General features: G+C 50.5%; 2 protein-coding genes across 3 annotated transcripts in view; one reads left to right on the forward strand and one right to left on the reverse strand.

The window, feature by feature from the left end:
* Positions 1-25846, forward strand: part of SLC36A1 (solute carrier family 36 member 1) — a 253508-nt gene that overhangs the window by 193424 nt on the left and 34238 nt on the right. The gene's annotated exons all lie outside the window — the stretch shown is intronic.
* On the reverse strand, positions 1851-24962 carry SPARC (secreted protein acidic and cysteine rich). Of its 2 annotated transcripts, none has more exons than XM_032395255.1 (10): positions 24835-24962; positions 14585-14654; positions 13240-13302; positions 12528-12615; positions 10915-11036; positions 8812-8932; positions 6802-6935; positions 5964-6112; positions 3519-3667; positions 1851-3053 (listed from the first exon to the last, which is right to left on the reverse strand). In XM_032395255.1, exons 2-10 carry the CDS (start codon positions 14639-14641, stop codon positions 3025-3027), a joined length of 912 nt encoding a protein of 303 aa, XP_032251146.1. In that variant the 5' UTR covers positions 14642-14654; positions 24835-24962; the 3' UTR covers positions 1851-3024. The 2 variants fall into 2 exon arrangements, with proteins under 2 accessions (XP_032251146.1, XP_032251143.1); XM_032395252.1 differs by having other exon boundaries at positions 13240-13305; positions 24835-24960.

Here is a 25846-nt window from a genome sequence, read left to right on the forward strand (position 1 = left end):
CCCTTCTGTTCCTTTGTGACTCAGCTCCAGTTTTCTCAAGAAAGCCATGGAACAGCCTTTCCAATAGAACTTTCCACGATGATGAAAATGCTCAGATCGACCATGTTCAACAGGTAACCACTATTCACATGTGGCTAATGAGCACTTGAAAAGAGTCTCATGTGACTAAGGAACTAAAGTCTTAATTTTAATTAATTTAAACTTAAATCTAAATAGCCACACATGGGTGGTGGCTACCATGTGGACAGTGAAGCTCTAGAGTAATGCTGTGTCCTCCCATTGTACATACTCATGGTTTCTCTTACTCTTCCTTTATCGCACTTCTCACTTCTTGTCATTTATATTTAGTTGTGCAATTGCGGTTTTTTTGAGGTTTTTAAATTTTATTTTTAAGTAATCTCCACACCCAACATGAGGCTCGAACACACAACCCTGAGATCAAGAGTTGCGTGCTCTACTGACCAAGCCAACCAGGCACTCTTAGTTGTGAAATTGTTTAATCTATTCCCCGCTAGACTAGAAGTTCTAGAACAAATGCTTTGTCTGCTTTGCCACAATGGAGTCTCTATCACCTGGCATGGGACCTGGTGCATAGTAGGTATTTCATAAACATTTGTTGAATGAACGAATGAATGAATGAACCATAAGAGACTCTTAAAGATAGAGAACAAACTGAGGGTTGATGGAGGGAGGTGGGTGGGGGATGGGCTAGATGGCTGATGGGTAGTAAGCAGGGCACTGGTTGGGGTGCCCGGGTGGCTCAGTTGTTAAGCGTCTGCCTTCGGCTCAGGTCATGGTCCCAGGGTCCTGGGATCGAGCCCCGCATCGGGCTCCCTGCTCAGTGGGGAGCCTGCTTTTCCCTCTGCCTGCCACTCCCTCTGCTTGTGCTCTCTCTCTCTCTGGCAAATAAATAAGTCTTAAAAAAAAATAAAATAAAATTCTTAAAAAAAAAAAAAGGAGGGCACTGGTTGTGAGGGGCACTGGGAGCTGTATATAAGTAATGAATCACTGAATTCTACTCCTGAAACCAGTAGTGCACTGAATGTTAACTAAGTAGAATTTAAGTAAAAATTTAAAATAAATAAATAAATCGCTGGGTGGCTTAGTTGGTTAAGCGACTGCCTTAGGCTCAGGTCATGATCCTGGAGTCCCTGGATCGAGTCCCGCATCAGGCTCCCTGCTCAGTGGGGAGTCTGCTTCTCCCTCTGACCCTCCCCCCTCTCATGTGCTCTCTCTGTCTCTCTCATTCTCACTCTCTCAAATAAATAAATAAATAAAATCTAAAAAAAAATAAAAAATAAAAAATAATAATAAATAAATCGGTATGAGGGGGTGGAAAAGAGAATGGATGGATGGTGGAAGGAGATATTTGCTTAGCCTGGTGCTGCTCATAATGAAGTACAGTAATGAAAAAAGTTCAGCACACAGTTCATAAAATTAAAAGTAAGCTTGGGGCGCCTTGGCGGCGCAGTCGGTTAAGCATCCAACTTTTGGTTTCGGCTCAGGTCGTGATCTCAGGGTCATGAGATCGAGCCCTGTGTCGGGCTCCATGCTCAGTGGGGAGTCTGCTTGAGATTCTCTCCCTCCCTCTCCCTCTGCCCATCCCCCTGCTCTCTCTCTCAATAAATAAATAAAAACTTAAAAGTAAGCAGAACTTGTGCTTATAGGAACCGTACATTCCCTGTGTACAAATACATCCCCCGTGTATAAAGACACGGTGTGTGCACCGAAGCAGTGTGTTTGCCAGGGTTTGCAGCTGTACAGTTGTGTGTAGACACGTCCATCCTTGTGTCTGCATGTCAGGGTAATGAGGTGTCTAAGACTGAGACACATGCAAAATCACTCAGGAAGGCAGTTTCTAAGTCGTTACTTTTTATTTTGAAAGATTTGTCAAACTCCCCACGTCGGGGTGAGAGTTTGCACGATTAATAAGGAGCAGCTTTTTCATGAAATGCTTGGAGGTGAACAAGTTCTCAGCCTGTGAGATCTGACCATCCCATTGACTTTGAAGTTTCTCTTGATTAATAGAAGGAAAAAAGGTGGGGAGGGGGAGAAAAGGAGGAACGTGCTAGAAACCGAGGGAAAGACCTCTTGTGACAGCTATCCAAATGTGAAAAAACAAAACAAAACAAAACCAATTCACCAACTCCACTTTTTCTACTTTACAATTTTCTACACCTCGCTCTTGACCTTGGCCTTCCCGGTGGAAACAGCCTCCCAGTCCTGCATTCCCCAAAGACAGCTAGGAGGGGAGAAGCCCTGCAGGGTATGGTGATCCACCCTCCAGGGGCCTGGTGGATTCCGGAGTGCTGATGGTCCACCCCGGCTCCCAAAAGTTTGGACAAACAGCCTAACATGAAAAGAAAGGGCACTGAAAGATGAGGGGGTGGGGAATGGTGAGGAACTGGGCTTATGTGAGAGTTAATACGTTTTCCTAACACAGACTCAGGTCCTTTCTCTGGGTGACAGCCTTGTCATCTGCGGTTCTGGCTGGTGGGTTCTGCAGGGCTTTCTCCCACTAGTCCCCTTGTCCCAGAAACATCTTTGCCAGCATCACGTGCCTATTACTTCCCTTTGCCCTCCTTCCGGCCATGTGGGGATGACCCCCTGGCAACCAATACCTTGAAATAAAATGAACACAAAGACTAACTTGGTGAGTATTAATTTCAAACTGAGAAATGGAGAGAAAATCTGAAGATGCGAGATGTGTTGAAGGCAGACTTGAGCAGATCAAAGTTCCCACCCATACACCACTAGGACACGGGGCAGCACAGCAAATGGCAAGAGAAAAATGGGACCATTAGTGGGTGAGCAAGAGGCGTCGGCAGCCGTGTTACAACTAAGAATGTCATGACTTGGGTTACAATTTCCATTTTTAGCACCGTTAATGTATTCATTTAAATCTATATTAGCACCTTGTCCCCAGGCAGAACAACAAACCATCCAAACATTTTAAACATTGGGGGAAACAGGAAGGGGAAGATCAAAGAGGGAGGATCCGGTACTGCGGAAGGAGGCGTGGATTTAGATCACCAGATCCTTGTCAATATCCTCTGCAAAGCAAGACAAGAAAACAGGATTAGAAATGAGCCCTGTATGGAGGAAGATGCGCTTCCCCAGGAGTCAGTGGGTCCCACCCATCCCCGGGCCAAGGGTCAGGGGACCAGCCCAAGGTCACCCAGGAAGTTGGGGACTGAGGACCTTGGTCTCCCTGCCCCTGGCCTGTTCCTGTCACTTACACACGCTGCCAAGTTACACTTCCTGTCCCCTCTCTAGGTGCCTGCCAGCTCCCAAAATAGCACTAGGCACAGACTGAGCGCTATGCTTGAGGAAGGGAAAGAGAAAGCGGATGAACAAGACTGCCGGAGACAGCAAGGCCGGCCCAGACAGGGAGAGCACAAAAAGGAGTTAACTAGGCACAGAGAGCAGAACTGGGCAGAGAGGATGGACACAGAGATGACAGAGAAAACAGAGGGGAGTTGGGGAGAGGATGGTGGCCCCTTTGCTCAGACACTCACGCTCCTTGATGCCAAAGCAACCGGCCCACTCGTCCAGGGCGATGTACTTGTCGTGGTCCAGGTCACAGGTCTCAAAGAAGCGGGTGGTGCAGTGCTCCATGGGGATGAGTGGCGCACGCAGCGGGGCCAGCTCCGTGTGGGACAGGTACCTGCAGGCGAGAGAGGGAGGGCCTAAGGACACTCCACGAGAGACAGGAGAGAGCGAGCCTGCCCCACGGGGCAGAAGGGAGGGACGTGAAAGCAGAACAGGAAGCCAGGATCCCGGTCTACCCCCTTGCTGTACCACTGACCTGCTGTGGGACTTAGAGCAGGCACTGCTCACTCTGAGCCTCAGTTTCCCCTCCATCAAAGCAGGGAGAGTTGACCATAATGTCTAAGAGCTCTTCCCGTTCTGAGATCCCATGGATTCATAACAAAGGTCTCTTGATGCATTTAACTGCTTCCTAATTGGCTGCGAATTGGGGCATAGAAACTTAAATAGAAAATGGAAAATATACTGCCATTGGTAGCTCAAAATCTGCCATAAAACACAATGTGTGTTTCTGGTAAACACACATTTATGTAGCTACAAATGCACAGAAAAGAGTCTAAGGGTACCTGGGTGGCTCAGTCGGTTAAGCGTCTGACTCTTGATTTCAGCTCAGGTCAGGATCTCAGGGTTGTGAGATCGAGCCCCACATCGGGCTCCGTGCTGGGCATGGAACCTGCTTAAGATTCTCTCTCTCCCTCTGCCCTACCCCACTCTCTCTCTTAAAAAAAAAAAAAAGAGATACATCAAAATTATGACAGTGCTGCCTTCTGGGGAGAAGTGGGAAAGGACTGGGATTGGCAGGAGGGTCAAAAGAACCGAAACCTTCATAGAGCTTTAATTTCTGTATATCATACTGTGCGAGAGAGGCCTTCTCATTTCTCTCCCACTGTCCTCCATTCCTGCTCCTCCAGCCAGCCTTGACTCCAGAGCACATGTATGAATTTTTTCCTTATTTCCCAGAGCCCTCAAATAGTTTTCCTGAAAACACTCTTCCCCAAGGGGCTGCACTGCAATTCCAACTTTCTCTCTAATCCCCAGACCCCCTCGCCCCACCCAACTCATGGAAGTAATCACACCATGTTTGAACCAGAAGGAACACTCCCTCCCTTTACATAGTATATCGATGGGAAAACTGAGGTCCCAAGGGGGCAGGGACTCAGGCAAGGTCACCATGCAGCTCTGGGATAAGAAGAGGGGGCGGATGGATCTCCTGGCCTAGGCTGGAGCACTTTCCCAGATGCACAGTCCCTGTAGCCCCAGTGGGAAGCCTCTCTCCTGGTCCTTTCATCCTGGTGGAATCCAGTTGCTCAGCCTGAGCTCCAGATGTCCCCCTGACTTTTTCCTTCCCCCTCCACAGCGAGTGACTCAGTTGGATCCCAGCCATGGAACGAGCCTGGGAGAGAAGCTGCAGGGAGTTTCCCAGAGCTCAGGAGACCCCAGCCCCGGGGGGTTGCCGACAGGGTGGACGGGCTCCAGGCACACAGCCTGGACCGAGAACGAGGGGTGAGCCTCCGGAGAGGAGCATCCCTGTACAGAGTGTGCTCCCCCAGGCACATAAACAGGGTGGCCCACCTTTCTATGCTCCTCCAAGAGCACACAGCTAGAGGAGACCAGAAAGCTGCGGTGAGGGTCGTGACAACCCCCGCGGGGCCTCCCATGCAGCAAGCCACCCCTGCGCCTTCTGGGGCCTTTTCGCTTTTTCCTTCTATTGTGAGCAGCAGATCATCAGCCACATTGTGAGCGTCCCGGGGGCAGGGACTGTGCCAGCCCTGATTACTGTTAAATCCCCTGCCTTGGAATAGCGCTGAGCAGGTAATAGATGCTCAGTAAGTGTTCGTTCGCTGACAGCCGCCTGCCTGCTCGGCCGTGGGGTTGCACGGCACTTCAGGACTCATTTGGACAAGAGGCAAGAACAATGAAACCAAGGGCTTGCAATGAGGATGGAATTGGCTGTGTGGATTTTTTAAGAACTCCCCGGGCCTGTTCGCCCGGTTGGGGCGGGGTCTCCGGGCTTGCTGAATGAAGGACTGAGAGCATGCAGGCTGCCCCCTCCCCGCTGCACCGCGCCATGGAGTCTGCGCTCCTTCCTAGCTCGCTCTCCCTCAACTCGTGGATACCCAAGGCCAGCAAGCCCAGGGGTCAGGGGGATTTTCAGTTTCCGCCGACGTCCGCTTCTTCTGGCGTGCAAATGTACTGTGGCTTTCTTCCCCTCGGGTGTGCATCTTTTCTCCTCTGCCTGGTCCTTCCCACCTCGGCCCCCACACAGACTGTGGGCTCCGGGGCTGGGGGCAGCAGAGGCTGCTGAGAGGTCTTCGGCCAGACCCAGCGCGCCTACCGGCCCTGACCTGTGACGCCGTCTACTCCAGCGCCAAGCCAGAGCAGCCCCCTGGGATCCTGCCGGCCGGAGGCCTTACCCATCAATGGGGTGCTGGTCCAGCTGGCCAAACTGCCAGTGCACGGGGAAGATGTACATGTTGTAATTCTTCTCGAAGTCCCGGGCCAGCAGCTCCACGGGGTGGTCTCCGGCCTCCAGGCGCTTCTCGTTCTCATGGATCTTCTTCACCTGTGGGAGCAGACGCCATGTGACGAAGGGTCCAGGGGAGACGGTCCAGGCCAGTCAGGGCCCCTCCACCGCGGACAGTAGGCCAGAGCCAGAAGAGACCAGCCACGGCCAAGGTTCAAAGTGAGGGAAGGAAGTGGCAGACATGGATACCAGGCTCTCATCCACAAGAGTGGAGGCCTGGGGTGATCTCAAAGCGTTCTATCTCCACAGAGCGGCCCCATCAAACTCATCTGGGGAGTTGGTTAAAATGCAGCTTCCTGGGCCTGGTTTCATGGAGACACTGATTCTATAAGGCCCTAGGCAGGGCTCAGGAACCTGCACTTTATCAGTACTCCAAGTGCTTGATAGATCAGTAAAGTCTAAGATCCACAGACTCAGAAGGAAAAAGGAATAGGGCAGTTTCTGTCCCTTTTGTTTGACACTGTGCTAAACAAAGTGAGCAGGTATCTTCATTACAGGACTTCTCAGAGTCTTTAAGGGGTGAATGCATACTCTTGGCCTCCAAAGGCAGTGAGAAGTCTGTGTCTAGCACCCAGGATAAGGGCACTCATCAGAGCAGGGGTGTAGGCTTACCCTTGGGGGCCTAGTTCTAGGAATGGGACTGTGGACCTCAGCCAGCCCGGGGCCAGGAGCCATCTCGCTCAGTGCCAGGCAGGGACCCTGGGACAGGCCAGAAAGAGCACACTTACTCGCAGCTTCTGCTTCTCGGTCAGAAGGTTGTTGTCCTCGTCCCTTTCATACAGAGTGACCAGGACGTTCTTGAGCCAGTCCCGCATGCGCAGGGGGAATTCAGTCAGCTCGGAGTCCAGGCAGGGGGGGATGTCTAGGGTCCAAAACACAAGAGTTGTCAGCACAGACCAGGACTCTCCATGCGTGAGGGCCAACATACTGGCTAGACCACACTTCCCACCCCAGGGCCTCCTCCGACAGCTGTTTCAGTCAGAGGCTTTGGCACAGAAGAGTGGCTCGGCCTTTCTGGGCCAGTTTCTTCACACCACAGTGAGCACAGGAGATTCTGTGGAGGGAAGAATGCTCTGCAAATGGAGACACAAAGACATGTCTCCTCTTCCCTTGACCTGATCTGACTTGCTGAGGTGACCCCTGCATCTCTCTGCATGATGGGGCCTGAAAGCAGAGGCCCAGGTCCCACGCCGGGGATGCCAACCATTGGGAGGGGTTCGAAGCTGCGAGGCTGAGGAATAACATCTATCCATAGGCCCAGCTTAGCTGGGGTGGGGAGGTCAGGACTGCTTATCCACCAGAACGTTCTTCGTGATAATGATTCCATCCTAATCTTTGGAACTTAGAATCCCAGAATGTCAGACCAAGTCCACTCTCTTGTTGGACTTATTAAAGGTCAGCATGGGGAGAAGGGGCTTGCTCAAGGCCACATTATCAGAGCTCATCCACCATCCAGGGTATGTGGTTGTCCCGGGGCTTAGAGGCCTGTCCTTCCCTCATCCTAAGTCCAGGGAAAGTCCCCTCTGAGGACCACTATCTTCTCCACCACCAGCGGGGTAGTGGAAGGCAGCATCTGTGGGGGACACACTAGGAGTTGGAGCAAGGGAGCAATATGCCCCAGAGGACAGCAAGAGCCACTTGGTAAAAGTCCCCGTGGCACATTCCTCAGTCTCACTGCCTAAAGATTCCTGTCAACCTTCCTCCCCCAGTCTCCTTCCTGTGCCTTCTCATTTCACACCCTGGGCCCCGTAACTGGGAGAGTGGGGCTGACCACAGGAGAACCTGCTTTTCTCCTCCACCGTTCTGCACTCTGCACACCCGAGGCAGATGAGTGGCTCTCCCCAGCGCCATCTGGTGCCAGAGTGTACCAGACACACAACATGGGTGTTATCTTGGAGGACTGGATGTGGCCTTGGGTGTTTCAGATGATAAGGAGACGGCCAATGCTGAAGGAGGCACCTGGGCCAGTGGCATCTGCCCCTGGCATCACTAACAAAAAGCTAGACAGCATCCTGGCTTCCCTTCCCGCGAACACCTGACTCCCAGGTTTCTAGAAGAGGGTGGTTAATCATATGTCTTAAGTAGACAGATAGGGATGTGATGGAGTGATAAGGCCAAGGATGCGGCAACACCGAGTAACAGGGCCTAACGGGGACTGGCAGGCATGCCCCCTATCTTAAAGCATTCAAATTCAAATATTTTAAAAATAAACTTTATAGGCCCAGGGCTGCCTGGCTGGCTCAGTCAGAAGAGCACGTGACTCTTAATCTCAGGGTCTTGATTTCAGGCCCCATGTTGGGTGTAGAGATTACTTAGATAAATTAATTAAATTAATTAATTAGTAAATTAATTAAAAACAAAAACCACTTTATAGATCCAGATAGAACATCATTTTTGCTTTACAATGTTGAAGCAGTAAAGATTTGGGTTAGCCCTACACAAGAACATCCTCATCATTAAAGAAAAAGAATGAGTTGTCTTGGATGCAATGAGAGGCTCCAAAAATCCTCCCTGATCTTGTGCTTCCACAACTGCTCAGTCCTTCCTGGGAAGTGTCCTGAATGCAGAGTTGAGAGGAAGCTCCTCATAGACAGTCCTCTCATTTTGTAAACGGCAGCGCTCTAAGAGGCTCAGAGAGGGGAAGAGCCTTGCCCGATGTCACACAGCATGGGACGGCAGAGCCGCTCAGTGCTCTCTCTGTGAGCTGGGAGGCTGGCAGTGCCCAAGGACAGACTCACATTTGCAAGGCCCAATGTAGTCCAGGTGGAGTTTGTGGCCCTTCTTGGTGCCCTCCAGGGTGCACTTGGTGGCAAAGAAGTGGCAGGAAGAGTCGAAGGTCTTGTTGTCATTGCTGCATACCTGTTGGCAAAGCATAGAGCACCTCGCCTTCATTCCCAAAGCCCGTTGCTGGTACCACCGTCTTTGCCCATTTCAGAGATGGGGACACAAAGGGCCAACAAGGAATGTGATTAGCCCAAGATCACACAGGGAGTTAGTGGTGGGGCTGCAAGAAGAACCCACTCTTGGGGCTCCCAGACCAATGTTCAGCCCCTGCTGAGAGCCTCTGTTGGTCTCTGAGCAGAGGTACGACTGAATCCGGCTGAGATAGGGGAAAACAAACCTGGCATCTCTGGAAAGGATGAATTAAAGATGGGGATGGCAAAAAAGCAGAGCGTACAGGGGAAAGTTAACACAGCAAGCCTGGGATTGTTATGCTTAGAAAGGCCTGCTTGCGATGCTGGCCCTTGGCTGGCATCCGGGAACTTGGCCGGTAAACAAGTCCCTGCGCCGCTATAAAACTTTCCACAGATGATAAGGACGCCTCACTGTGCCTAGACCGCTTGTACAAACAACACGGTTTATGCTGAATGTCTGCTTTCCTTCTGGGAGTCTGGAATTTGAGTACGTGCTAGGCAGCACTCAATGAAAACTTTGAGTGCTAAGTCGCTAATGGGCTTACTTGAGCAGAAACATTGCTCACACGTGGCTGCATCTTCGTAGCTGGGGAAAGACTGCATTTTGTGAGACCCCTCATGCAGGTGGAGAAAGTTAGCAAGCCTGTACCTGGATTCTTCCAGACTCTCCCTATGTCTTGTTCCATTATTATTTAGCTGTGTATCTTTAACATGTCACCGTAATAAGTCTTCGCTGTGAGTACAACCCTACATTGAGTCATGGGAGTCCTCCTAATGAATCTCTGTACGTGGGGGTGGCCAAGCAGAGGTGCCGAGGGCTGAACAAGGACAGTGGCAGTGAGTATCTGTGTTAGGAGGCAGGAGCCTTGTCACACGTCCTGTACTTACTTACTTAGAATTGCTTATATATCACTGCAGAGGGAGAGGTGGTGGGCACTGGTGACCAGTGGGATGGGGGTAAAGGGATAAGGAGGAGGGAAGAGTTGACAATGATGCTAAAATTTGGGACCCAGAGGAGAAGTTGTATTGGGGAGAGACTAAAGTTGGAGAACCCAGATAGGAGGTTGTGGGAACAATGCTAATCCCAGATTTTCTGTCCTGAGCTAGGTCATGACTAGCACATTGGTGGTCATGAGCGGGCACTCAATAAATAACTGCACAGATGGATGGATGGATGGTTGGATGAAGAATGGATGGGTTTGAAAGATTTTCTAAATAGCATATATTGGGGGGCGCCTGGGTGGCTCAGTTGGTTAAGTGTCTGCCTTCAACTCAGGTCATGATCCCAGGGTCCTGGGATCGAGCCCCGCATTGGGCTCCCCACTCAGTGAGGAGTCTGCTTCTCTCTCTGTTGCCCCCCCGCTCATGCTCTGTCTCTCTCTCAAGAAAATAAAATCTTAAAAATAAATAAATAAATAGCATATATTGGGTACTAAGTACTAAGTACTACCTAACAAATCCCCACAACAGTCCTAAGAAATAAAGACTATTTCTATCCCCACTTTAGAGATGAGAAAGCTGAGACTTGGAAAGGTTCTGCACTCGGCAAAGATCTCACAGATAACAAGGGCGGAGATGGGGTTCGAAATCAACTTCAGTCTGAGCCCAGAACCCATGTTTTTGGACCTGATGCTTTGCTAGGCTGCTCCCAAGCCGAGAAAGCCCCTATCTCAGTGTCTGATGTTCTTGATGTATTCCTTTCTGGATCTGGTGTGGAGCTGGGAACCTGCTGGTGCCGAATAAATTCTTGCTGGTTGCTGGAGGGACCCAGTGACGGGCAGAGCCTTACCTCCACTTTCCTGCCGTGACTATCTAGCAAGGGGACTTTTGAGACTGGAGCTGCCCCTAGAGCCACGAGCCACCAGTGTTCTGGGCAGCCACCCCCTATGTTTGCAAGGGCCCAAGCCCCCAGCCCTCTGACCTTACCTTCTCAAACTCGCCAATGGGGGCAGGGCAGCTGGTAGGGTCCTGGCACACGCACATGGGAGTGTTGTTCTCATCCAGTTCACACACTTTGCCATGTTTGCAGTGGTGGTTCTGGCAGGGATCTGGTAGAGTACAAGGTATGTAGTTAGCACCGCCGGGTCCACCCCAACCCACCCAGATGGATCCTTGGGCAGAACTCCTCGCTCTGGGCAGCCCTGAGTCCTCCTGTCTCTTCTGCTGAGCCCAGCAGTTGGCACTTAAGGGAGAAATTGGCTCAGTCTGGGGATTAGAGATTCAGTGTGAGGTCAGGGTCAGGCACATTTTGGGGAGCTGCAGGCTTAATCTGGGACCCAGAAGCACTGGATACCATATAACTCCCTTGAGGACTGAAGCAATCACTGTGTTTTCAGCTCTCTGTTCCTCAGTGATAGTGAGGCATTTTTGGATCATAAAATAAAGTTTCAAAAATAAATAAATTAAATTAAATTAAATAAACTTTCTAGAATGACTTGGAAAATCGGCTGTTGTCAGGGAGCCAGGGAGCTGTGAGGCCAAGCAAAACAGACTTGAGTGGCTGTAAAGGAAGAGGGAGAAGTGCCCTGAGGCCCACGCTGAACAATAGAGCCCAGCTGTGTCTGGTAAACACCGGATGAGGGTGGGCCTGGAGGAGGGAAGGAACGGACTCAGTAGATGCCCCTCCGCTCCAACAAAAACTCTATGCCCTCGGGATGACAGCTCAATCCGGCCGTTTCCCCCTGATGCATGATGTGGGGTATTTGAGTCATTCTTTATTGGACGCCTGCCCTGCCAGGCACTGGGCCAAGTGCTCTTGTGCCTCATCTCATAAGCCTCCAGCCGTGGGGTGAGGGTCTACCGTCCGCATCAGTCCTGTGTTAGAGACGAGGAAGCTGGGCTCAGAGGAGCTAAGTAGGCTGTCGGAGGGCGCTCTCAGCGGGAGTCAACGAGTTTAGAGGCAAACCTAGGTGTCTTTGCCTCCCAAGGCCATGCTGTGAACCCCTTGGGTATGATGCCTCTCCACTGTGTGGGATGGAGATGCCAGCACAGTGGGCTGGAGGCGGAGGCCCTAGGACATTTCTCTCTTTCTGGCACCTACTCCAAGCGTAGCATTATATGAGCTCTATCAGGTTCCCAGGCCTTATTTCCTCGCAGCTGTATGCAGATCAAATAAGCTAATGTGTGTGGAAACTCCTGGAGTCCCTTCAGGTCTGCACCCACTTGGGGCATGGGCTGAGACAGAGGTCGTCTAGGAGCGCAGTGACCACATGGGACCTGTGACCTCTGTGGGAACATGAAACCCAACTTTGGCATCAGGGCAAATAGCTGTGAGGGGAGAAGGCCATTTCCACCTTGGGAACATCCCTTCCTGACACTCAGAGCATAGATAGCCTGGCTATACGTAGATCATGCCCAGATTCCAGAGAAGATTTCCAACTTCCAAGTCAACACTGTTTCTCCTCCACAGCCCACCCTGCAGGGAGGAGCCCACCCTGAATTTCCTTAGGAAGGAACCTCACGTAGGCTGTCCCCATGCCCCAGGCTCAAACGGCAGAGGGCAAAGACTGGATATGACAAGACATGAGAAAGGGACCTACTTTCAGCCACCACCTCCTCTTCAGTTTCCTCAGCACCTTCATCAAATTCTCCTACTTCCACCTGCACGGGGTTGGCTCCCACAGGTCCCTGGGGTGGAGGGAGAAGGGTGAGTCAAATGGCTCCTACCCTCGGGGGTAAACGCTGGAGGGGACTTGCCTGGAGCTTCAGGTCCCACAAGAGGAGAGACAAGCTGGAAAGGTGTGTCAGGCCCAGGGCGCAGGGCACACAAATGCCCCCCAGGGTCCAGAATTTAGATGGACTTATACAGGCCTACCGAGATGCATCAGAGGCCACCAGGGGTGTTGGGACAGGAGGGGTACCAAGCCTGCCACCCCACCAGCCATACCACAGCTGCTTCCCCTTTATGTTTAACATATGGGGAGACTGTAGGTGATCACCTAAGAAAAATTGTCCTGCAGCTTAAAAATAAAAAATTTCAAAATCATAGTTCCCAACTCTAGGGTGCCATGGAAGGTTTGGGAAGCATTCAGGAATGTGTCAGGATTGGGGGACATACAGGATTCACGTCTATGATTTTATGAGTGGAACAGAAGAGAAAGCATCAATGGAGGACTTGTCTGCCAAAATGCCAAAATACTGCGTGTGCCCACGGGAAGGGGCAAATGCCCCGTTCCAGGGTCGAGACCCCACAGCACCCATTGGGTTTCTCCAGGGAATGAATGTGGAGGTCTGGGCTCCCCACCCACCTACCTCTGCCACCTCAGCCACGGTTTCCTCTACCACCTCTGTCTCATCAGGCAGGGCTTCCTGTTGCTGCTGGAAAGAGAAAATGGAGTTCAGAGAGGTCAAGGCCAAGGCCAGCTTGAAGTGCCTCCAGCCAGGGGAGCTAGGAGAGCGGCTCCCTAGAGATCCCCAAGGCTGTGCCTCAGGGACTGCCATGGGTGGGGTGATGAGGGCGAAAGATAAGCCAAACACAGGGGTCCTATGGAACTCTGGAGCACCCCCATTTCTGTATTTTATATCTGGGGCGTCTATCGAAGATTTAGCTTAGAAAAGCATTTCCATTGCTTTGAACTCCTATGAATCTGAAAACCACTGATGCAGACGAACTCCTTTCAGTTTAGAGTAGGAAAACAGAGACTAATGGGGCAGGAACATCATGCATGTTAACAGATGTCGTTATCTTTCCGACAAGTATGATACTATTATTGTGATTTTGTGATTCCTTCTTGCCATGTCAACTTGGGAGTAAGAAGAAGCAAGATAACATACAAGTTTGAGGTGCCTGGCTGGCTGGGGCTGCTTCTAAAAGTAATGCTAACCCTGCCCAATCTTTTGGCAGAATCTACCTGCCAGAGTCTACCATCGCTCACACCTCCTAGTGGAGAGAGGACGAGGGAATCAGGGGTTGGGAGAAACGGTCGGTCGGCAGCATGCTGCTTCCTCCCTCTTCCGGTAATGGCTTCCGGGTTAGCTTTGGATGACCACCACTGGCCCCCTGCATGCAAGTCTTGGAGGGACTGTCTGTCCGTCAGTGTGCTCCACACTCCCCTGGCCAAGAAGCAGGGCCAGGACCCAAGCTCAACCAGATCGGTTCTCCTTGAATTGTTTTTAAATCTTCTCGGCACATTTTCTCAAGATGTGAAACTGCTGGAGCAGATCTATTCAGATGGCTGCATCTCCAAGACAGTCTGTTTGTTCTTACCTCCCAGATCCTGAACCTGCCCTTTTCCAGTCCTCCCCAACACCTTTGATTTTATAATTTGCCCCTGTCTCCTTTCTCCCACTAATTTGGCCAGATTGGAGCCTATTGCTTGCAACCAAATAGTCCTCACTGATTTGGAAACTAACCAGCCCTCTCTGTTCACTTTCTCCTTACATGGAAATCTCTCTTCCCCAGACTCTCCATCCAGTGGTCCTCATCTTAATTTTTCTCCTGTGCTTATTAGTGTAAGAAACAATCTTTTTTTAAAATAAGTAAAATAATGAGATAGGGACGTCCCTGACCCCTCCAAGCATCCAAGGCCAGCAGATTTGATGCCACCGAGCTGATGGTGGGAGGAAGACCAAGCAGATATGCTCTTTGGGTACTTACAGGGGCTGCCAAGGCCTTCCCGGCCAGGCAAAGGAGAAAGAAGATCCAGGCCCTCATGGTGCTGGGAACCCTGTGAGCGGACAAAGATTGACAGTTGAGTGAGCGGGGGGCTTCTTGATGGAGAGCTTCTTCTGACACTGAATTCCTGTGATATGCGAGGTAATTTTAGATGGTGCATGTTAAGTTATAGTGAAAGATGAGAGAGAAATTTGCTTCTACTCAATTCTCTTCCAATCCCAACTATATGAAGAAAAAGCCTCAGTTTGGTGCTAAGATGTCTTTAATACCTTTTTAGCACTCATCTATCTCCTTGTAACAGAGAGCAGGCCTCTGGCTCAGAGCCTCCACAGGAAACTATATCCAGCTGGAATTCAGCGAAGTTGTTTTGTCTTCTTTGTGTTTATTTTTATAGTTTCCTTCCATTTATGACAAAAGACAAAGATTTTTCCATATATGGTGAAGATATAAAGTCTCTTTTGTCAGTACACTTATTGAAGTTTTTAAATAGTGGTTCACCTAAGGTGGTTGGCTCACTAGTCAAGCCTGGGCGATGCTGAGGCAGATCATCTTCAAGGACCCTTAAATCCCTGATGTTCTAGGATTCTTTTTTTTTTTTTCTTATCCCCTTAACCCTCCTCCTCTTCCTTTTCCTCCTCCTTCCTACCCCGTCTGAAAGAAGGAGGGGGGGAGTTAATAGACAGAAACCTCCTGTCAATTTGAGACAACGAGATCTACCTTCTAAAACAAAGAACAATAGTCTCGGAGTGTGACCAGTGGAAACTTGAGGGTAGCCACATTTTTCTCTGCTCTGCCCAGAAGGGACAGCACTTCTCTGGAGGGAAACTATCCAAATACTTGCATGTGTTCATGTTTTCTCCTCTTTCCCCTTCACAGCTAAAGGATGTTAGCTGAGATCTAGAACATTCTCCTGCCCTGGTCACTGCTGAGACCTCACTCTCCAGATGCTGAGCTCTTCACTCCAAAAATCTCATGACTGAAAGGGATTTGGGAGCAGAATCTTCTCTGATGGTTCATTGCTAAAATGCCTTCTCTCACAGAGGAACTGTAGTGGGGACATTTTATTTCATGTTCTCACTAGATGGACTTCTATTTCCAAATGGCTTTAGAAAGCTCTCCCTTGTATGGATCTAAATTTGCCTCCCTCAAACTTCTGGTCTACTCTGTTCCTCCTCCTGTGGCTACACAAAACAAGAGTGCTCCCTTGGCCCCTGAGCAGCTTTTAGTCAAGGTGACCAGTGGCCATGTCTTCCCTCTTTTGCCCCCACAAACTTCTATATTGGACTCATCATCCCTAGTTCTTTCCAAGACTTTTCAACCAACCAAGGACCTTGGAGGTACCCTGGCATCATGGAAAAAAAAAACAAAAAAACAAAAAAACCCAACATTTGGCTTGGAATTAAATGCCGGGGGTCCTTGATCTGCCTCAAAACTATCTGGGTATATTGGCTAAATCACTTGTGCTCTCTAGACCTTGTCCCCACTTCCATTATTGTGAGGGTTAGACTAGGTAAGCTTTAAGGTTGTAGGCCGGGTTCTTGAAATGCCCTTAGGATGTTGCAGGCACACGCTGGTCTCGGCGTGTGTCATCCTGTGGTGCAACCCTTCTTCATTGTAGTAGGTGAACCACAGAAATAGGCAGAGGGGGCGCCTGGGTGGCTCAGGTGGTTAAGCGACTGCCTTCGGCTCAGGTCATGATCCTGGAGTCCCTGGATCGAGTCCCGCATCGGGCTCCCTGCTCAGCGGGGAGTCTGCTTCTCCCTCTGACCCTAACCTCTCTCATTCTCTCTCTCAAATAAATAAATAAAATCTTTAAAAAAAAAAAAGAAAGAAATAGGCAGAGGAAGAGCAGACTTCATACCGGCCCTTTGTTGTATTAAAACAGACACAAAACCTCACCTCCTATTTCATGGCATATGTTTGAAATAAAACTAACAGAAATTTAGAGGAATCAGCCTGGGGGCCTGGCATTGTGTCCCCCTGGCTCCAGCTCCCAAAGGAGTCCAGTCTTCCAGTCTTCCCTTTGCAGGCAGCTGTAGAATGTTCCTGCCCCACACAGTTGTATGCTTGTTCCCTCCCAGGCCTAGAGGTGGAAAAATCTCCCTGCTTGCTTTCCCATTTGGAAGATACAAGCAAGACAACCCCGGCCTATGATTTTATGAATGGAACAGAAGAGAAAGCATCAATGGAGGACTTGTCTGAGACTGTTTGAAGTCAAAGCGGCAGAGTGAGACTGGTAGCTAGAAACACAAAAAGGTGTTGTATGAGCTCCAATGACAGAAGTCATGTCATGGACTTGACTAGTCCATGCTAGGGCTGGAAATGTAATAAGCTTCTGGTTAAAGAGCCAGGAAAACCAACATCTCCAGAGTCCGTGTCCTTCATCTGAGCGGAGCAACCACGCTCCCCTCTCTGACCGTGCTCCCCCTTCTGACCAGCTCTGGTCAGCTTTTTTGTGTGCCTCCCCGCCCCCTTCCTGCACGTCTTTCCCAGGGGCACGCTCACCCTTCCTGCCGCTGGTTTTGCAGCCAGAACTGAAAAATAATTCTAAATCTTGTAGTGCTCATGGTGTCTAAAGGCCCCACATACATGCTGTCCCCTGGGAAGCTCTGACACACTGGCAGATAAGGCACGGGAGGGCCCTTAGTCCCACTTTCCCGATGAGCCTGCAGTTGAGAGCAGGAAACTGTGCAACATTCAGGCCTCTTGCAAGTCAAACTGCCTTGACAAACTCCCTTCTCGTGCGTGGAGTTGGGTTGGGCCTAACAGGGACTGTGTTCCATCCGGCGTGGGAGTGGAGGAGAAAGGCAGGAAAGCGGTGACAGTGTTAAGAAAATGACCCGAAATCTCAGAGAAAGAGTTATTTTCCAAATCTGGGGTTCTGCCCGGTGCCCAGTGCTCCATCACCAGTCCCAGAAGCCTCTCTCTCCAGATGATGGGATGAGAGGAAAGGGTAACAGCTGCACACCCATACTTCCTACACATGCTTGGACGCCTCCCTGAGGCTCTCTGAAACAGGTCTGGCACCCATCCTGCACAGCTCGTGGGGGGCAACAGTAACCCCAGGGAGGTCACAACACAGAGCCAAACCCCAGCATTCAGAACACATCCTTTGCCAATCAAACCTAAATCTGGTATGCCCAGTGAAAATCTCAACAGCTTTGTAGAAATGACTAGTATTAAATGAAAACTCCTTCCTTTGTATCTCTTTAGTTTGTGATGATGCCTGTGTCTATCCTTTCCAAAGTGTTTTGACAATCAGGCATCCCACTGGAGGCTCAAGGCGTGTCTTGCGGTCCCATAGTGCAGGTGAGAAGACTGAGGCCCAGAGAGGGGAGGAAACCTTCCGAGAGCCCCAGGGAGTGAGCGGCAGGGCTGAATGAGGCCCCAGGCAGCCCAGTTCCACCACGGGCCAGCTCTTCATCTCACACGGTTTCTCTTGGCAGCTGATCCCTCCCAGGTGCTCACCTGAATAGAGCCCAGTTGGGCTGTGAACCGGCCCGAGGTGCAGGGAAAGCAGCCTGGGCCAGGGCAGGAACACGGGGTGTTTCCCTTGGCTTGGTGGTCATCAAAGGCAGACACTGCTTACCCCCACCCCACCGCCACCTCCTCCCCCTGTCCCGTACATCAAGTCCCTTCCCTTTGCCTTTATTTGCTCTGGAGACGGCTGAAAACCCGTCCTTGGCTGCCAGCAGGACCCGAAGCCGAGGTCACTTCTTTCTCTTTAGAAAGACTCTGGGGATGGAAAAGTACAGCCAGCCCCCCAGTTCATCTCCCTCAAAATATAAAGGGCCTCCTTCGGGCTCTCCCTGGACACTGAAAAGTCCCTGAATGTCACAACTGGGGGAAATCTCAGACTCATGGAATTTTATAGATTTTGAGTCTTGGAATCATGGTCTCTTAAGAACGGGAAGCACAGGATCTGAGTTGTAATCATCAAATCTGATTTGGGTAGAAAGAGGTTTATGGAGCAGTGCAGTCTCATAGAACCCTTTGGAGATGATGAATTTATTCTATATCTGCATCGTCCAGTATGATAGCTACTGGCCACATGTGGTTGCCGAACACTTGAAATATTGCTAGTGTAAATTAACTGAATTTTTAATTAGATTTCATTTTAATTGATTTAAATTTAAGTAGCCACATATGGCTAGTGGCTACCACATCAGAGTGGTTATAAAGGTAACCAGTGGTCAGGAAGAGTGGTTATGCAATGTAGCAGGAAGGCAAGCACATGGGCTCCGGAGACGGAACGTCCAGGTTCAAATCCTCGCTCTGCCACTTAGCAAATGTGTGACCTTCAGAAAGTGACTCTCCCACTCTGGGGCTCAATTCATTTCTCCATCTGTAAAATGGAAATAATACACCTACCTTGAAAGGCTCTTGGGTGATTTATATGAGAGAATACAAGAAATAAGCAGTGTTGTTTGGAAGAGCATCTTAAAATCCGCTGATCCCAGAATCTCCATCCCCCTCAAGAATCCAGGGCAAGAATCCTGGCTCTTTGTCTGTGGCCCAGGGAGAAAGGGTGTTGGGGTGGAACAAAGGAGACATTGCTCCTCTTGGTCAAGGGGACACCAGCCCAGCCTCCAGAGAACACAGTGACGAAGGCTGGGGCCCGGGCTGGCCTCTTAGTTAGGCTGCTGACGCACACCAAGCATCTCTCTCCCACTGTTTGGCTTGGAAACAAGGGTTCCTAAAACACACGTTCCTGGTAAACAAGCTCAAAAAGAGAAAAACAAGTCTGGAGGCTAATAAAGGAACCCCCTCTGTGAGCCAGGCCCGCCAGGGAGCTGGGACTTGGAAGGAGGTCCGAGCCAGGCCAGAGAGGCGCCACCGCAGCTGGTTCGGCCACCCTTGGACTCGCCGGGGAACAAGCACAGCCCCTCGGAGGTGGTCTCGTGACACGGACGTCGGCAGTCCTGGGATGCAGTCTTGGCAACGCTGCTCCCAGCTCACTGTGCAAACTTAGGGAAGGCTCCTCTCCTCCCCGGACCACACCTGGCCCTGCTCATCTGCACAATGAGGAGGTTGTTTCAGATCAGTGGTGGTCAAAATTATGTAAGCCCTCTCTGTCAATGAGGTCTTCTGCGGAGTCCAATATTTGAAGTAGCTAAAAGCCTTTCGCATTTGTTGAAACATGAGTTCATTATAATCTGTTCAATGAATCAGCTTGAAATTAAAAACAAAAAACAAAAGCAGGTACAAGGGGAGTTGAGATGAGGGCTGAAAGTCCTCCACACTCAGACACTGCTGAGATGCCTTGGAGCATCTCTGGGGTCTCCTATGAACACACTTAGAAAATCCCGGGGCAAGGTGGTCCCTGAGGTTTCTTTCAGCCCTGGCTTTCTAAGTCAGCTCAGGCAGAAGCCTTTCAGAGTATCATCCCTCCCAACCTGTCCCTTGACTCTGCTTCCAATTTTAATATTTCTTGCCGGAAGGGAAGAAGCTAAGGGAAACTTTGAGGGTGTTATGGGTGCTCAAGCCTAGGAGTGAAGAGGTTCTGGGGCAATTCCAAAGCAGCCCTGGAGTTCGGGACTAGAATCAGCCTAACTAAGGTTCCACAAAGTCATCTAACATGCCACGTTTCGCTCTTTCATGGTGGTTAGGAGAGGCCCAGGGTGGAGCTTCAGGCTTTCCTCCTTGGCTCCCTCTATGGGCCACTGCTGCGTGGGGGTGACCACAAAAGGAGGGGCCGAGAAAGAACATCAGAATGCAGGTTGTCACATACCAAAGATAGCAAATACATGGTGAAAATGTCTCCACCTGCTCCTGCAGTGCATGTGGCAGACATTACTAATCGATCACATGACCCTTCCCCCTAAAGTGCAGGGAGGCATCTGAATCCTGAACACAGTTCTTCTGGCAGCCGCTACCAACGACTGGTATCATCAAGCCACGTGAAACCTCTTTGCCATGCTTCTGATTTTGAGGAATTGAGGCTCAGAGAGGGAAAATAACTCACTCGAGGGTCACACAGCAGGCTGGTAGCGACATTAAACTTCCAGATGTTCAGAAACATCCAGATGTTCGTTCACCTTGTTTTGCCCTGTTTCTTTTTCCATCTGATCAGTCTGGGATCCTAACGCCATGACTAACATAAGATGACCCAGAGGGATCCCCAGATGAGATAGGTTAATATCAAGTTTCTGAAAGAACCCAGTTCTGGACAGAGTTGGTATCTCCATCCATATTTTTTTCTCTATAGACACCAAGCTCTATGTCTTGAGAGTGAGGGTAGAGCTAATTTCCTGTCTCAGACATCTCTTCCTCCTGGATAAGAGGAGGCTGCTTTTCTAAATAATTCTGCCAAGTCACTGCTTGCTGGCTCTGGCTCTCCCCAGCCCAGCCATCCCTGAGTTCAGGGTTGGGGTCAGGATCCAGGCTCTGTGCTGCAGAGAAAAGGCAGTAGCTTCATTAATCCCCAGGTTCGGCTGAAGGCTCAGCTCCAGCCCTCTCTTTCCTCCTTTAAAGACGGGTGAAGTGAGGAGCGGGGGGAAGCAGCCACTATTAGCCCTTCGTGCTGCCCTCATGGCAAAGGCCACACTGGCCAGCCAAGAGAGAGAAAGTACTGCTGTCACTGATCATCCGTAGGGCTTGGTGCCTTCAGAAGGAGGTGTACGGGCGTGAAACCAAAGTGACCAGATGAAAACCAACAAAAAAAAAGTGAACATTTGGACAGGTCTGAACATCTGGAAGTTACGCACAGACATCAGTTGGCTGTGTGACCTTCGGTGATTATCCTCCCTCTCTGATCCTCCGTTTCTCTGCCTGTAAAGTACAACCAGTGATTTGGTCATGGATGTGTACGACGTGTCTGCCTCCTCTTCGTAACCTGTAGTCATGTCTGGATGTGCACATTCGCGTGCGGCTACAAACGGCAGTCCCGTCTGCACTGCCTGGCAGTGTGTCTATCACGGGGACCTCTGGCCTTGAGGACCTCTACGTGAAGCCGTGTAGGGGTCTTCGAGTGTCCACCTGGCTCAGCATCTGTCTGTTGGGGCCCGGGTAAGTCAGCGCCAGGGTTTGTATGTGCATCGAGTTGTATACCTGGAACTTGTCTGTGAGTCAACGAACGGCTCAGGGGGAGGCGTGTGAGGGCGTGACCCTCTGGACTGGCGCACGTATGGAGGCATTTATTTTTAGCTGTGCCAGTGGGTGCCTGTTGGTAAAATCGATGTTTACAGTCTACATCCTTGTGGGTTTGTGTCTGTCCCTGTTGATCTCTGCACATTTGGCTACCTATCTAAATAACCTCGAAAGCCAAATAGTCTCCCGTTTACCTCACATCCTGAGTTCTTGCCTTTTCTCCACCATCCTTTGCCTTTTCTCCACCATCCTTTCCTATTTATAGCTTATTTTCAGCAAGGAAAGCTGCTCTTGTAAATAGCAAACCCCAGCCATGCTATTGGTTGACAAGTCTCTACAGAGGGATAAAGATTTTAGCAGGACTGTTACACAACCCAAGATCCCTTTGCCCCTCCTCTCGTTTCCTTTCCAACTAGGGGCAGGGGGTGGGGGTGGGGGTTAAAAACGTAGGCCAGCTATTTCTTCTCATGAAAGCAATCTCTGGGATTTAGGTTCGCAGGACTTCAGACCTGGAAGGGCCCCTGGAGACCATCTAGATTCCCCATTTAACAGATTAGGAAAAGGAGGCCCAGAGAGGGGAAGGGTCTTACCCACTGTCACTCAGTGCGAGTTATGACTCGCCTCTACCATCGCCTTGGCCAATGCTCTTTTCACACTGGAGGATACAACACTCTTGGGAAATACGAAGGTGCCCAAATCAAAATGGATTTAAACACTTATTTTGTTTAAATGTGCCTATTAGCACTTTTAATAAAGAGAAGTTATATACAAACCCCAAGATGACAGAGCTGCCAGACAAAAAAGATGGAAATGATTTCACCAAGTCTTTGGATACCATGTTTATCGGTTCTAAAAACCCACCGCTTGGGGGGATTGGGGGGCCACAGTGTACCAAGTGCTTCCTGTGTATCATCCCATTTCTTCCACACCATACCGCCTCGAAGTGACCATTGTTATTGCTCTTTAACCAAGGAATAAACTGGGGCTCAGAACGGAGAATCTATTAGTTCAAGGTCAAAGGGCACCTCCCGAACAGCCGTGCAACTAAAACTCTGGTCTTCAAACACCGGCTAAGGGAGGCTCATCACAGCCCCACAGCTGCCCCGCGATCCTGGGAGATTAGCAGGGCAGGACCTAGAGTTTGCTGTCCTGATATTTGGGGAGTGAGTGGGGTGGGGGACATTCAGACTGAGCCTGATGTTCTGAGTGTTTCAATGTCCCCTCCCAGCCAGCAGGCAGAGACCCTGAAAAAAGGTTACCGTGGCAACTCACATTCCTCTCAGAATGAGTCATGGCAAAGAAGAGCCTTTCTGTGGGTGGGACTTGGAGAAAGTTTCAAAAGTTGATTCCTTCTCCAGGCACCCCTTCCCCCTCCCCCCTCCCCCCTCCCCCCTCCCTTTGCTTTGAGCTTTGTCGATGTGGCAGCTGAGCACTGTGAGTTAACCCTCTCTTCCCCCAACCACTCCCTTTCAAAATTGTTTATCCTCCTGCAAATATACATCTGCTTCCAGTCCCACACTCCATCTTCCACATCATCATGCCCTCTGGCTCTTTGGGAAGTAGTACATCCATTTGAGTATACCTTAAGACTAAAGGCTGTGAATACCTCTTGTTCTCCTTCTCTCTCTCTCTCTCTCTCACACACACACACACACACCCCACTACTACCACTACTACTATACATAAAATTTTACGTGGCTTGCAGATGTCCTAAAGCCCATTCATAGGCCAGTCTGTGGATTCTGGTTTAAAAGACCTTCCCTTGAAAGTTTCAGATGATGTCAGGCTCCCCAAAGACCATCAAGTCCAACCTTCCTAGTTTACAGATAAGGAAACTAAGTCCAAAGGACTTACTTACCTAAGACAGCACATAGAATGTGTGCTTAAGTCTGCCAACCTACTTCTTATTTGCTTCTCACTCTCCCATCAGCAGGTGGAGAAGACAGAAATTTAACCCTAGAGAATCGCTGGTAAGAACATTCTCCCTGTGTTCTCTGTAGAATGCTGTCCTTTCTGGAGGAAAATGTGTGCCTCTCTGTTCTCTCTTGGGCAGACTGGGCTTCCTTGAAGACATGCCTCATCTCAGTGCCCCCTTTTCCCTTGGTGTCCCTCAGACCCCAGAAGTCCACTCACCAACTGGCCAATGGAGCCAAGGAAGGTAAAGACAGGAAAGAGTGTGTCCAAAGAGGACTTAACATCCTAAAAGGCTAGACCACCATCTCAGTGTAGAGTTTGGGTTTTCTAAACAAGGAGGTGTGAGAAGGTTGCCCTGGGAGTCTCTCTGGCCTGCCTTCCCCCCTTCTCCCTTTCCTAGAGCATCCTCCACCACACCCAGCCTCCCAGAGGACCCAGAGGCTTGGTTGGATGATATTAAATGTCTGGGGTCTTCAGATCCACGTACACTAAGGGCTAGGGCCAGTGAGTTCCCGTGCTTACACCCCGGCAGCCCAGGATGGGAACAATGCCTAACCCAGGAGTCTGACGGTGCTATTTCAGAGTGCGTGTGTTGGGGGGGGAGGGGCCAGTGGGGGAGAATTCCAGGGAAACAGGCGCCTTCCCAGAGGTGCTGATTTGAGGTAGAGACCCTCCATTTGCCTTCCAGAGCTGAATTTATCATTCATGCAAAGTTCCTTTTGGAAAACAGAACCCCTGACCGAAAACCAAGTCTAGGAAGAGTCTTCTCCTGGAATGGGGAGCAGAACAGACCGTGGCTGCCAGCCAGCCCCGTGCAGCTGTGAGCAGATCAGATTCCTAGGAAAGCAGGCTGCCACATTTGCGAAGGGAGCACAGCGGAGAAGCCGGCAGCCTCTGAAACCAGAGAGGCAGGCACAGAGAGAGACAGACACACACACACACACACACAGAGAGAGAGAAAACACTCCCCCAGAGACACAGTGAGATTATTTTCTGCAAACCTAAAAGGGAGACCAAGTTACACCACCTGAAAAGCAACAGGCAGTGAGTCCGTGGCTCCTGCCCTTAGCGGGAGGAGCGCGGACGGAGCCCGAAGAGATGAGCGCCCGTCCCTGACCCAGAGACCTCCCCAGCACAGCTCCTCTTTCTGTACACACACTGCAGGAGGGAACTAGGGGGTCGGGATGGAGCGACCAGAGAGGGAAAGGCCGGGCAGGGGGCGTGCGTACCTCGGCGGCAGGCGGGTGGCTGGCGGAGTGCGCTCCGGTCAGTGTGAAGGTCTGCGGGAATGCGGCGGGTTTAGAGCCGGCCAACAGGAAACCAGTCGGAGCTCTGGGCTGGGTCTGTCTCCCCTCCACCCCTCGGGCCCTCCTCCTCCTCCTCTGTCTCCTCCTTCTCCCCCTCCCCCTTCTCCCCACCGCCGCCGCCGGCTAGGTCTTGCATTTCTCTCCTCCTCTCCTTGTGGTGGGCTGTCCTGACCAGACTCCCCAACCCCGCCTGCCTCGTGGGTTCTGGGGCTGCTCCCTACACAGACTCGCGGAGCACCAGGGCTGGAAGGGTCCACAGGAATCATGGGGAACCACCTCCTCCTTGTTCAGACGGAACGGAGGCTTGGAAGGGGCAAGCGATTACCCAAAGGCCCCCAGGGGCAGAGCCGGGCCCAAGGGTCCTGACTTCCTGACCAGTGATCTTTACAAGATGAGGCAATGTGGAGGAGGGCATTGCCAATTCGAGGGGACCGTATCTGTGACAAAGGCAAAGCCAAGCCTCACCTCTGTACAGACAAAAGCCTCCTCTGGTGGCATCATTGCTGATGAGGGCGGATATGATCTAAAAATAACAACTCTGATTCTCGTTGCACCACGCATAGACATATAAGAGATTTGCTTTCTAGCTGGGGAGTCTGTATCGTTAATATAGAACAGATGAGGTGACTGATGATAATCATCATAGCAGTAACAACAGCCGAGGCTTACTGAGACTTCGTAATCTTCACCAGCAACCCCTTGACTTAGATATTGATATTGCGCCCCTTTTACTAATAAGGAAACAGAGGCTCCATGAGGCTAAGTCACTTGCCCAAGATCCCCTGGTTTAAAGGGGTCTAGGCAGGCTGGGTCTACTACAATTCAACTGGTTCACTCTTGTGCTACATCAACTTCTTGGTGCAACAGGTCTTGGTTGAAAGTTTATGAGAATATTGATGAATGTATGGATGTTTTTGAGTGCATTCCTAGAACT

The sequence above is a fragment of the Phoca vitulina genome, unplaced genomic scaffold (genome assembly GCF_004348235.1).
Source record: "Phoca vitulina isolate PV1807 unplaced genomic scaffold, GSC_HSeal_1.0 scaffold83, whole genome shotgun sequence".
In the NCBI taxonomy this organism is placed as follows: domain Eukaryota; kingdom Metazoa; phylum Chordata; class Mammalia; order Carnivora; family Phocidae; genus Phoca; species Phoca vitulina.

Coding starts and splice junctions, on each gene's coding strand:
- SPARC (XM_032395252.1), bottom strand. CDS start 14,641: ATGAGGGCCTGGATCTTCTTTCTCCTTTGCCTGGCCGGGAAGGCCTTG. Junction 12,616..13,239: donor CCGTGGCTGAGGTGGCAGAG/GTAGGTGGGTGG, acceptor CCTCCACCCCAG/GGACCTGTGGGAGCCAACCC. Junction 8,933..10,914: donor CCATTGGCGAGTTTGAGAAG/GTAAGGTCAGAG, acceptor CTTTGCCAACAG/GTATGCAGCAATGACAACAA.